We start from the raw sequence: 11,071 nt of genomic DNA, 5'->3' as shown, positions 1-11,071 counted from the left end.
CTCCTTTTCTGCTCAATGCTCTCCCAACCGCTGATTTGTCCTCAGTGCTCAGAGTCTGGCCCTACAAGGAGCCTGCTACCGAGGGAAGATGGCCTTCTATAGGCCAGAAGAAAATTGGGGGGTGGGGAGGGGGTGGGGAACAGGATGCTGCTGTCTTTCTTAAGTGGAAGGGGGATGCAGGGAAAGGATCTGCTGGGTTTTGGTTTAGGTTTTGGTGTTTTTTTTAGAGGGAGAGAGGGAGTTCTGCTGTGACTGTTATAGGCGGGATGGACAAGAGCACCTACTAGGAGTCAGACCCCCAGAGTTCAGAACTCTGCTCCAAGATGTGCACTTAATAATAATAGTAATCACTTAGTAATAAGTGGTTATGCTCCCTGACCTTGAGTAAATTACTTAACCTCTCTATGACTCTGTGCCTCCGTTTCCTTACTTGTCAGACGGGAACAAGAATTCCTTCCTTATGAGGTTTGCTCGGCGGCTCCTCCCGGGTCAGTGTCCGTTTGGCCCGGGGCCTACCCCCTTCAGAGACTAACCCTGAGCAGTGAGCCCACCATACCCCTCATTCCTGGTCTTGCCCGGCAGTGCCGAGTCCAGCCCCCATCTGTCTTCTGGCATGTGCACCTACACCTGGGAGGTCTCCATCGTTCTTGGCCACTGTCCCACCTGTCACCCCTTCCCTACCTGCGCCCTCCTCTTCTAAACTGACTCTCCCCATGGACTTGGCTTTCCTCAGGACTCCCAAGGGGTCCTGCTTGACCGCCACCAAGAAGAGATTGGTAGTTTTGCTCCCTGTAGCTATTTCTGGACCGTTTTCCTCCAATGAGAGCCTTCCTTCTTGGAGGCTCAAGCCACTGGGCTGCTGTGCCTCCTCGTTGCCTGGGTCTGTGCCCCACCCCATTCTCACCAGGCTTCAGGCTTGGCTCACAGTCTTCTCATCCAGATCTTGCTTAACCCCGCGTGACTCTATTATTCAGGAGGATGGCCTTGACCTCTCACCCATGGTCACATTTTTGGACTTGTCATCACCCCAAATTCCTCCCCACTCAAGGCAGGCTTCCTGTTCTCTGATCTTAATCTCATTCCTTGGCATCCACCATACCCTCCGGCTTGCCAACCTCTCTGCCATGACCCCACCTTCAATGTCATCAATCGCCTTCTCTCAACCAAAGCCTGTCCCTTGATATTTGTCATAATCTGCCTCATCCATCTTGAAAGCCTTTCCATCTTTCCCTTCGTATCAAACACCCATACTACCTCCCTATGTCTCCTTTCTTTTTTTAAATGTTTGTATTTTGAGAGAGAGAGAGCACTAGCTGAGAAAGGGGGAGGGGTACAGAGGATCCAGGCTCTGTGGTGACAGCAACAAGCCAACGTGGGGCTTGAACTCAGGAACCCTGAGACCATGACCTGAGCCAAAGTCGGAAGCCGCAGTGACTGAGCCACCCAGGTGCCCCCCGTGTCCCTTCTTTCCTGTCCTCCTAACCCACTTCAGTCGGCTTCTGCCGTCAGCCCCGCCTCACTGGAACACTGTATGCTAAGCCCACCCAATGGCCGCCATGATGCTGAAACCAGTAGGCTTTTTTCAGTCCCATCTTGGTTGGCTTTTCCAGAGTCCGACCATGAAGGTCCTCCCTCCTTGCAACTCTCCATCCCTTTGCCTTTGGGACACCACCTCTCCTGGGGTTCCCTTGACCTTCTAGTGCTTCTCTTTCACAGGGGCACTCCTGAGTTCCCTGAGCCCAGGCCTGAGCCTGCTTCTCTCTTGCTGCTCCCCAGATGATTCCCTTCCATGCCTGCACTGTCTCCACAATGAACACCCTGATCCCTCCCACCAACCTCTCCTCTGCGTCCCAGAGCCGTGCTGTCTCCACACACGCGTCCCAAGGGCACCTCAAGCGAACATGTCCAAAAACGACGTCACGAACCCCCACGTGAGCCTCTCAGTGCCCCCTCCTCAGCAAATGGCCTCACCGTCCAGCATAATCCCCCCTCTGCAAACCACTCTTGATGCCTCCCCCTCCCTCACTGCCAATTTTTGGGATGTTTCCTCCTCTACAGGCCTCAAGACCCTTCTCACTACCTCTGCCTCCACCTGCTGCAGACCTCCGCCATCTCCCCTGGGTCCTGCTACGGCCTCCCAACCAATCCTCCTTCCGCTCCTGCCCCTTTCCAGTCCATTCTCCACTAGGAAGCCAGAGGGACCTTTCCAAAGTGCAGGATCACTCCCCTGACCAAAGCCCTTCAACATCTTTCTTCTTTCATCAGCAACCAGAATTGCTACGCAGACTTCTGGAGTCCCTCCAAGACCTGGATGCTTGCCCGGCAGCCATGCCGGCCTTCCGTAGTTCCTCAACTCTGACTCACCACTATGCCACAGGGCCTTTGCACATGTTCCTCCTGCTTCCCCAGCACTCCCCCCACGCCCTCTCCACACCCCACCTTCTTGTTCCTCCACGGCTGCTACACAGATGTGATTTCCTCAGGGAAGCCTCTCCCACCAGGCCAGGCTCCTTGTTAGTCACAGCCCTTCTTACAGTGGGTGGTTGTACATTCGTGTGTATGGCTGTCAGATTAGCTTCCGTCTCCTTCAACAGACTGTGAGCAACACAAGAGCAGGAGCCTGGTCTCTCTCCACCCACCGTCGTACCTAAGCAGGGTGCCTGGCAGGCAGCAGGCACTCAATAAATATTGGCAAAATGTAGCGAATGAGACAAGTGTAAAAGTACATGATGGGACACAAAGTTGGCTCGTCGTCGTTATTCAGGGAAGGCTTCTTGGCGTGGGTGGGATTTGGGCAGGCCCTGGAGAGGGAGGGGCAGAGCCAAAGCTCACTGGCCAGGCAGGCCTGGACAAGCCATGCCTTCTGCTGGCGCCTCATTTCTCATTTGTAAAAGGAGCGAAGTTCGACAAAATGACCCGAGGCCCTGGCATCCTCATAACCGCCCATGTTCTCCTCAGGGGGGTTATTCTCCCGCCGGCCGCTGGCTTAGGCCTCGCTGAGTCGGCCCGGTTTTGCACACAGACTCCGGTCCTCCCAAGCCCGGGCGGTCCGGTCTGCAATCCCAAGTTCGGCCACCGGGCGGCGCGCGGAGACCGGCCACGCGGCCGGGAGTCACGGCGAAGACCCGCCTGCGGCTCGGGTGGGTGCCGGGGCCCGCCCCCTCGCAGCCTGCCGCCCTTCCTCCCGGTGCGCAGCGTCCCGGCCTCGGCCGCCAGCAGCCATGCTGGGCGCTCGGACCTGGCTGGGCCGCGGCCTCCTGCTGCCCTGCGCCCGGGCGGGCCTCGCCGCGAGCCCCAGGTACGGGCGGGTGAGCGGGTGGCTGCGGCGAGCGCTGCGCCCGAGGGGCCCCGGGCCGGCCGTCACCGCGCTGGTTCCCTAGTACCAGCCCCGCCACCCCTACTGCCTCCTCCGGAACTCCGCCGCACCAAGTCTGCGCTCGCGACCTGGTCCGGGCAGTAACCACCTCCTTCCCTCTACTCCTTTCAGTCCCTTCCAGCTGCAGGGCTAGCTCCCTTGGGTCTCTTCAGACACCCCCTCCAGGAAGCCTTCCTTGAACCCCAATGCTGGGCCGAGGATCCTTATCCGGCAGCACCCTGGGCTGATCACAGTCCTCGTGGCTTCAGGAGCCTGTCATTTAGGTCTGCCTACCCCCCCCCCCCCACTCCCCGCGCCGCCGCCGGGGCACCAGGCTCCCAAGCTGAGCCCTGTGAGATCTGAGCCAGTTAATGACTTCCTAGGGGTCCTGGGGGTCTGGCCTCATGGAAGTGCCCAGGGCATGGATGTTGAGTGAGACGGTCCTCTGTGTCAATTTTCCCCTCGGTGTCCCTCACTCGGTCTGGTCCCAGATCCGATTATTGCCCTGTCCAGCCACCAAGAGCTTGCAGCCTCCTGCCCAGACCACCAACCCAGGCCTGCCAGAGAGACCCCTCCAGGGCAGCCTCCCTGGGGAGGGGCCTTATTAGGGGGAAAGAATGGAGGCCGAAGGACCATTCTGTCCATTGTGACTCACCCTGACCTCACAGTCATCAGCCTTCCCACCGCCAGGTCCGAGAGGTTGGGGGAGACTAACCTGGCAGGGAGCCCCCAATGAGCCACCTTTCTTCACCCCCCCCAAAACACAAGGGGGAGCACAAAGGCCACGGTCTCCCCCGTGGTTCAGAAAGGTGGGTTGGGCTGGGAGCAGGGGGTTCCGGGGGGGAGGTGCCAGAGGGCAGGGGGGAGTGGAGCGGAGCGGAGCTCTGGGGAAAGCCTAGGAGGGAGTGGGCTGGAAAGCCCTCACTGCACCTGCCTGCCCGTGCCAGGTGTAGCTCCTCCCGGGACAAGGACCGAAGTGTGACGGTCAGCAGTTCAGGGCCCATGCCCGCTGGAGGGAAGGGAAGCCGGACCAACTGCTCCCCATCCACACCCCAGAAGGTCCCCAACCGCCTGATCAATGAGAAGTCACCGTACCTCCTGCAGCATGCCTACAACCCTGTGGACTGGTGAGTACCCCTGATGTCCTTGCCCTGGGGCAGCTGGGCCCTTGGCCCCTCCTACACCCCTCCCCCACACCCGGGGGCCAGTGAGTGATGCCCAGCCCTGCTCGCCCTAGGTACCCCTGGGGACCGGAAGCCTTCGACAAGGCCAGGAAAGAAAACAAGCCAATTTTCCTTTCAGGTAACACAGCCACCTTCCCTGGGACGGGAGGAAGGGAGCGGTAGTGGATGGGGGCAGGGGCAGAAGGGTCCTCTGGGCCTGCGGCCTCCCAGGAAATCTCTAGCCAGTCACTGGATGCCCCCCTCGCCCCGCCCCCCGCCCGGCCCACCACGTTCCCGTTCCAGTGGGGTACTCCACCTGCCACTGGTGCCACATGATGGAGGAGGAGTCCTTCCAGAATGAGGAGATCGGCCGCCTGCTCAGTGAGGACTTTGTCAGCGTGAAAGTGGACCGGGAGGAGCGGCCAGATGTGGACAAGGTGTATATGACCTTCATACAAGTGAGTAGTGTGTCCACGTATTGGGCGGTGGGGGGGGGGGCGCTCCCCTCACCCCCGCCCTCTCTCTGCTAGGCCACCAGCAGTGGTGGGGGCTGGCCCATGAACGTGTGGTTGACTCCCAACCTCCAGCCCTTTGTGGGGGGCACCTACTTTCCCCTTGAGGATGGCTTGACCCGAGTTGGCTTCCGCACGGTGTTGCTGAGGATACGGGAGCAGGTGGGTATATGCCCCCTGGGGAGGGGAGAGGGGTGAGGACTGGGGGGGGTCAAGGGCAAGAAAACAAGAGCCCTCCCCCCCCCACACCGCATGCTGACCTCCAGGTCTGCCCCTGCCTCCCACAGTGGAAACAGAACAAGAACACCCTGCTAGAGAACAGCCAACGTGTCACCGCAGCCCTACTGGCCCGCTCAGAGATCAGCATGGGTGACCGCCAGCTGCCGCCCTCCGGTGCCACCATGAACAGCCGCTGCTTCCAGCAGCTGGACGAGAGCTATGACGAGGAGTACGGGGGCTTCGCCGAGGCCCCCAAGTTCCCCACGCCGGGTCAGTGTCCCCTTCATGCCTGCCCCATCCCCATCCCAGCTTTCTGATCCCTGTCCTGGTCAACAGCTTCTGACCTCTGGCTTGGTCACTAGCCTCCTGCTCTCCTGACTGGCCAGTGACCTCCTTACCCCAGCCTGGCACTAGCTACCTAGCGTAGACCTAACTTCTGGTCTCCGCAGCAACGCCGGGACGCTGGCCTGGGTAGTGATCTTCGGTCGTCTGTGCTGACCGCTGACTCCCTAACCTGCAGTCTGTCCAGGGAGACGGCCTGTTGAGTGCACTCCCAACCCCAGCCTGGCCCGATCTCTGCCCTCTGCGTCCCCCATTCTCTCACCCAAGTGCACTTGGTGCCCACAGTGATCCTGAGCTTCCTGTTCTCCTACTGGCTCAGCCATCGACTCACCCAGGATGGCTCTCGGGCCCAGCAGATGGCCTTGCACACCCTGAAGATGATGGCTAACGGGGGCATCCGAGACCACGTGGGACAGGTGAGGGGGATTAGGCATTCCCGGGAGGGGGCAGCGGGGCGGAGGCAGAGGCTGGGCTTGGCCACCAGCCCCGTGTCCTGCCCGGCACAGGGCTTCCACCGCTACTCCACGGACCGCCAGTGGCACATCCCCCATTTCGAGAAGATGCTGTACGACCAGGCGCAGCTCGCGGTGGCCTATTCACAGGCCTTCCAGGTGACCCCTGAACCCAGCCCAGAGCAAAGACACCTAGCCTGTCCACCTACCCCCGGCTGCCCCTCTTAGTCAAGGGCTTTCTTGGGGACTTATGGCTCCGCCTCAACTTCATTCTTAATTCCCTCCCCTGTGCCCAGGCTCCCTCCTGGGCCCTCTTGGGATGATGTTGGCTGTCCCCTCTGTACCCAGGCAGGTGGTGGCCTGGTACTCTGTTTACAGTCTGCTTCCTCCCCACTCAGATCTCTGGTGACGAGTTCTACTCCGATGTTGCCAGAGGCATCCTGCAGTACGTGGCTCGGAACCTGAGTCATCGGGTGTGTGTCCACTGAGGCAGGCGGGCCTGGCTGTGGGAGGGCTTGGGGGCCCCCCGTTGCCCTGAAGGCCGGGGCCAGCCAAATCTCCTCTCCCCACAGTCTGGAGGCTTCTGCAGCGCAGAGGACGCAGACTCGCCCCCAGAGCGGGGCATGCAGCCCAAAGAGGGTGCCTTCTACGTGTGGACGGTCAAAGAGGTCCAGCAGCTACTTTCTGAGCCTGTGCCGGGTGCCACGGAGCCCCTGACCTCGGGCCAGCTCCTCATGAAGCATTACGGGCTCACGGAGGCGGGCAACATCAGCCCCAGTCAGGTGAGGACGCTGGAGGATGGGGAAGGGGTCCTGAAGCCAGGTGGGTGACGGGGACTCCCTCTCACAGGGGCCGTTTTCCTCAGGACCCCAAGGGGGAGCTGCACGGCCGGAATGTGCTGACTGTCCGCTATTCGCTGGAACTGACCGCTGCCCGCTTCGGCCTGGACGTGGAGGCCGTGCGGACCTTGCTCAATACGGGGCTGGAGAAGCTCTTCCAGGCCCGGAAACATCGGCCGAGGCCGCACCTGGACAGCAAGATGCTGGCTTCCTGGAACGGTGGGGCGGCCGTGCCTGAGGCCGGGTCCCATTTACAGATTTACCCTCTACGAGGGCCCCTTCTGTGTGCCAGGCACCTGCTAGAAATCAGGTCTCCCTGTATCCTGTTTCTGATCCTCAGTTTACAAACGAGTGAACTGAGGCTTGGAGAGCTTAAGTGACCCACCCGACGTCACACACAGGGGCCGGGAGCGCTTACCCATTCACCCCATTGCTCCAGAGAGGCCAGGGCTCGGGGGGGTCAGGGTGGGCATACCTGGAAGGCGCCCCCCCCCCCCCGCCCCGGCCAGCTTCTCACAGCCACCAGTGTTTCCTCCCTCCAGGACTGATGGTGTCTGGGTTCGCTGTGACTGGGGCTGTCCTGGGCCTGGAGAGGCTGATCAACTATGCCACCAATGGTGCCAAGTTCCTGAAGCGGCATATGTTTGACGTGGCCAGCGGCCGCCTCATGCGGACATGCTATGCAGGCTCCGGGGGAACCGTGGAGCACAGGTCGGGGGCCGGGCAGCCTGGGAAGGCTTTGTCTCCCTGGGCATCCCAGGCCTGTCTCTGCCCCTCTCCCCTACCTCCTGTTAGGCCCCAACCCCGACTCTGCCATCTGCTCGCCGTGAGCTCTGAGCTTCCCCGGGCCCAGTTACTCATCCAGAAAATGGGCTAATGGTACCCATCAAAGAGGTAGATTTTGAGGGTTAAGCGAAACGACGCGTGCAAAGGGCCTCCTCTGGGAAAGCCTCTCTCTCCCTAGGCCTGCCTGTAGCCTCTTCCCTAATGTCTGTCCCCTCCCCCCCCCAGCAACCCGCCCTGCTGGGGCTTCCTGGAGGACTATGCCTTCGTAGTGCGGGGCCTACTGGACCTGTACGAGGCCTCGCAGGAGAGCTCGTGGCTCGAGTGGGCTCTGAGGCTGCAAGATGCCCAGGACAGGCTCTTCTGGGACTCCCAAGGTGGCGGCTACTTCTGCAGCGAGGCCGAGCTGGGGGCTGGTCTGCCCCTGCGTCTGAAGGACGGTCAGTGGTGGGCTTGGAGCTGGCCTGGACCCGGTAAGGGCTTGGCTCTCCCTGTGGGAGGCATCAGCGCAGTGTGGTCGTAAGGAGCCAGCGTGGGTTCCACCGCTAACTGACTTTGGGTTGGTCTCATTAAATTCCAGAGCGTCGGTTTCTCGATATGTGAAACAGCCAACATTGGTACTCGCGGGGTGGCGAGAGAGATGAATTTGGCCATTATGCGAACACGCTTGGCAGCAATGACTGCCATGCTTGGGATTCATATATCACACGAGGCCCGCTCGGTCCCTACCCTCCCGAAGTACAAGAGTGTGGCCCCGGGGAAACAACTAGTCAACAGTAATAACTAACATGAAAGTGCACGCTCAGATGGGTGGTTGCAACGAGGGTGCCATAAAGGAGTAGGTGCCTGGCCCCTTCCTCTTCAGGAGCGCTCTCCGTCACCGGACATGTCTGTTAATGGTCTGCTCTCTCCCCTACCCGACCCAAGTGTAAGTGTCCTGAGAGCAAGGCCTTGCCTTTTGTCGCTACATGCCCAGGGTCTAGTGCACGTCTGGCAGATTGTAGGTCCTCCGTCAATGTCAGCTGACGTCAACGTTAGTCCCCAAAGAGACCTGGGGAGAGAACAGCGGTGGGGCCTGACTCAGCTCCCGGGAGGTCAGACCAAACCTGGAACAGGTGTCGTTGAGCCAAGGGCTATGGGAGGCCAGGAGGGTCGAGGCAGAGGCGGGGTGTGCCCACGTGGGCAAAGCTGGGTCCCTGCAAGGTCTTACAGGCATGACGAGTAGTGGACATCTCTGGAGGGCTTTAAGTGGGTCATGATCAGCTCCGGTGAGGTCTAGGAACGTCATTCCGACTGAAAATGGAGGAGGGACCTTCAGAAGGGGGCAGGGGAAACAGGGTGACCAGGTAGGAAACCTGTCAGTGGCATTCAGTCCCACAGGGGCTGGCAAAGGCTTCGGACGAGCCGGAAGTATGAGATGGGGAGAAATGATAGGATTCGGGTCTACTCCGGCTGCAGGCCCGGTGGACTCGGGTGGGTGGGGGGGTGGGAATTAGAAGTGGGGAGTGAGTGAGAGAGAGGGAGGGAGAGGCAAGGGTGACGGCACTCTGGCTTGAACAGCTCGGGGGGGTGGGGGTGGGGGCTGGGTTCGGTAGACTCTTCTGCATCCCGTCCCCGTCCCCCGCCACTCTGGCCACAGTCTCGGGACCCAGTGACCCTCCCTCACCGCCCCCACCCCCCGCTGCCCCCTGCAGACCAGGATGGCGCTGAGCCCAGTGCCAACTCCGTCTCAGCCCACAACCTGCTTCGGCTGCACGGCTTTACGGGCCACAAAGACTGGATGGACAAGTGCGTGAGCCTGTTGACCGCCTTCTCTGAGCGCCTGCGCCGTGTGCCCGTGGCCTTGCCTGAGATGGTCCGCGCCCTCTCAGCCCATCAGCAGACCCTCAAGCAGGTGTGTGTGTGGGGGGGGGGGGGGCGAGGGCGTTTGCATTGGGACCCTGAGTGGGGGGGCATCTGGGGCTGCCGTGGGGGACAGGGGCATGGGGTGGGGCTCCTGGAGCTGTCCCTCCAGAGCTCAGGTCTGTGAGCGTGCGGCCATCTATGAGTACGTGTGCAGGTATCTCCAGGGGCATATCTATACGAGCTGCTTTAGGCAGCGGAGGTATCTGAGTGAGTGTGCATCTGAGGAGCCAGGCCTCTGGCAAGGGAGCGCCTCTGTGCCTGCCTGTTACTGGGGCTCTCAGAGTAGGGAGGGCAAGAGGCAGGGGCTCTGAACACTGAGCGTTCACCAGTAAATGTTTGCCTGTCTGCACGTGTATGCCCCGGGTTCAGGTCTGCCGGCTTATATTTGCACGTTTGCCTGTATATCTCTGCCTCTGTGTGTGTGTGTATGTGTGTGTGTCTGTGTGTGTGCTCATGTGTGTACGTACGTGTTCCCACATGCCCAGCAGTGACTCCCTGAGGCAGCCTCCCAGCAGCGGGTCTGGAGGATGCTGAGCTGAGTCCCCATTCCTTCCCGGGGATGTAGTGTGGGGTGGAGGGAGGATGGGGAAACCGTGGTAGGTGGGGATCCAGCTCCCTGCACCTGACCCTGGAGTTGCCTTTCTGTTCCGGCCAGATCGTGATCTGTGGAGACCCCCAGGCCAAGGACACCAAGGCTCTGTTGCAGTGTGTCCACTCCATCTACATTCCTAACAAGGTTCGAGACTGTGAGCCCGGCCCCACCCTCCAGCTCCCTTGTCTGCCACCCCCATGCGGCTCTCCAATGATCCCCTCTTCTGTAGGCCTGGGAGAGGAAGCCCACCAGTGGGCCCTGCCAGTGTCCCAGCGCCCCCCTGGGTGACCGTCTACTCTGCTGCTATCACAGGTGCTGATCTTGGCCAACGGGGACCCCTCCAGCTTCCTGTCCCGTCAGCTGCCCTTCCTGAGTACCCTGCGACGGCTAGAAGACCGGGCCACGGCCTACGTGTGTGAGAATCAAGCCTGCTCAGTGCCCATCACGGAGCCCTGTGAGTTACGAAAACTGCTACATCAGTGACTGCCTCGCCCTCCTTGGGCTGGGGCAGAGCTTCCCAGCTGATCAGAGACTCAGGCCTGGCAGGGCCCTGCACACCCTGCGGCCATCCCCGGGCACCCTGTCACCGGATGCCCTCGGACATCCTCACTGGCCCGCCATGGGCCCCCACTCACCCTGGAATAAACCTAACGCCATCCTGCGGTAATCTCAGGGCCTCAGCCTTGCTTGGGAGAGAGGGGCCTCCGGCTGACCCCTTTGCCTTCTCGAATTCCTTCTTCACCTCTAGAGGTCACCAGGCTGACGCCGCCCCGTCCATGGTCATTGCAGCTTGAATGAAACTGAGGGCAGGGGGCCTGTGATGATCACCAGGGGTGGGGTTGGGGTGTGGACTTGTCCTGGAGGGGAAAGGCTAGTCCTTGCCCTCAGTGGGGTTAAGAAAGGGGCCTG

At 60.8% G+C, this 11,071-nt stretch overlaps 1 protein-coding gene across 6 annotated transcripts; it reads left to right on the top strand.

The window, feature by feature from the left end:
- The first annotated feature begins 3,166 nt into the window (after positions 1-3,166).
- SPATA20 (spermatogenesis associated 20) lies at positions 3,167-10,829 on the top strand. 6 transcript variants are annotated; one of them, XM_045045186.1, is made up of 17 exons: positions 3,169-3,298; positions 3,488-3,639; positions 4,303-4,482; positions 4,593-4,657; positions 4,822-4,976; positions 5,049-5,192; positions 5,297-5,519; positions 5,877-6,007; positions 6,098-6,202; positions 6,442-6,516; positions 6,616-6,825; positions 6,909-7,101; positions 7,425-7,593; positions 7,894-8,105; positions 9,360-9,559; positions 10,226-10,306; positions 10,475-10,829. In XM_045045186.1, exons 3-17 carry the CDS (start codon positions 4,358-4,360, stop codon positions 10,643-10,645), a joined length of 2,259 nt encoding a protein of 752 aa, XP_044901121.1. In that variant the 5' UTR covers positions 3,169-3,298; positions 3,488-3,639; positions 4,303-4,357; the 3' UTR covers positions 10,646-10,829. The 6 variants fall into 6 exon arrangements, with proteins under 6 accessions (XP_044901123.1, XP_023099959.1, XP_044901121.1 ...); XM_023244189.2 differs by having other exon boundaries at positions 3,172-3,298; positions 5,318-5,519; XM_045045188.1 differs by lacking the exon at positions 3,488-3,639 and having other exon boundaries at positions 3,167-3,298.
- The last annotated feature ends 242 nt before the right edge of the window (positions 10,830-11,071 follow it).

Source organism: Felis catus, chromosome E1 (genome assembly GCF_018350175.1).
Source record: "Felis catus isolate Fca126 chromosome E1, F.catus_Fca126_mat1.0, whole genome shotgun sequence".
Classification (NCBI taxonomy): domain Eukaryota; kingdom Metazoa; phylum Chordata; class Mammalia; order Carnivora; family Felidae; genus Felis; species Felis catus.
Note: the sequence above shows the minus strand (reverse complement) of the source record. Positions and strands in the feature narration are given on the sequence as shown.

What these genes read in the sequence shown, in the direction of transcription:
- SPATA20 (XM_045045188.1), top strand. Translation starts at nt 3,222, where the DNA reads ATGCTGGGCGCTCGGACCTGGCTGGGCCGCGGCCTCCTGCTGCCCTGC. An exon ending in GGCCTCGCCGCGAGCCCCAG is followed by an intron (nt 3,299 to 4,302) that starts GTACGGGCGGGT and finishes TGCCCGTGCCAG; the next exon opens with GTGTAGCTCCTCCCGGGACA. An exon ending in TGTATATGACCTTCATACAA is followed by an intron (nt 4,977 to 5,048) that starts GTGAGTAGTGTG and finishes TCTCTCTGCTAG; the next exon opens with GCCACCAGCAGTGGTGGGGG.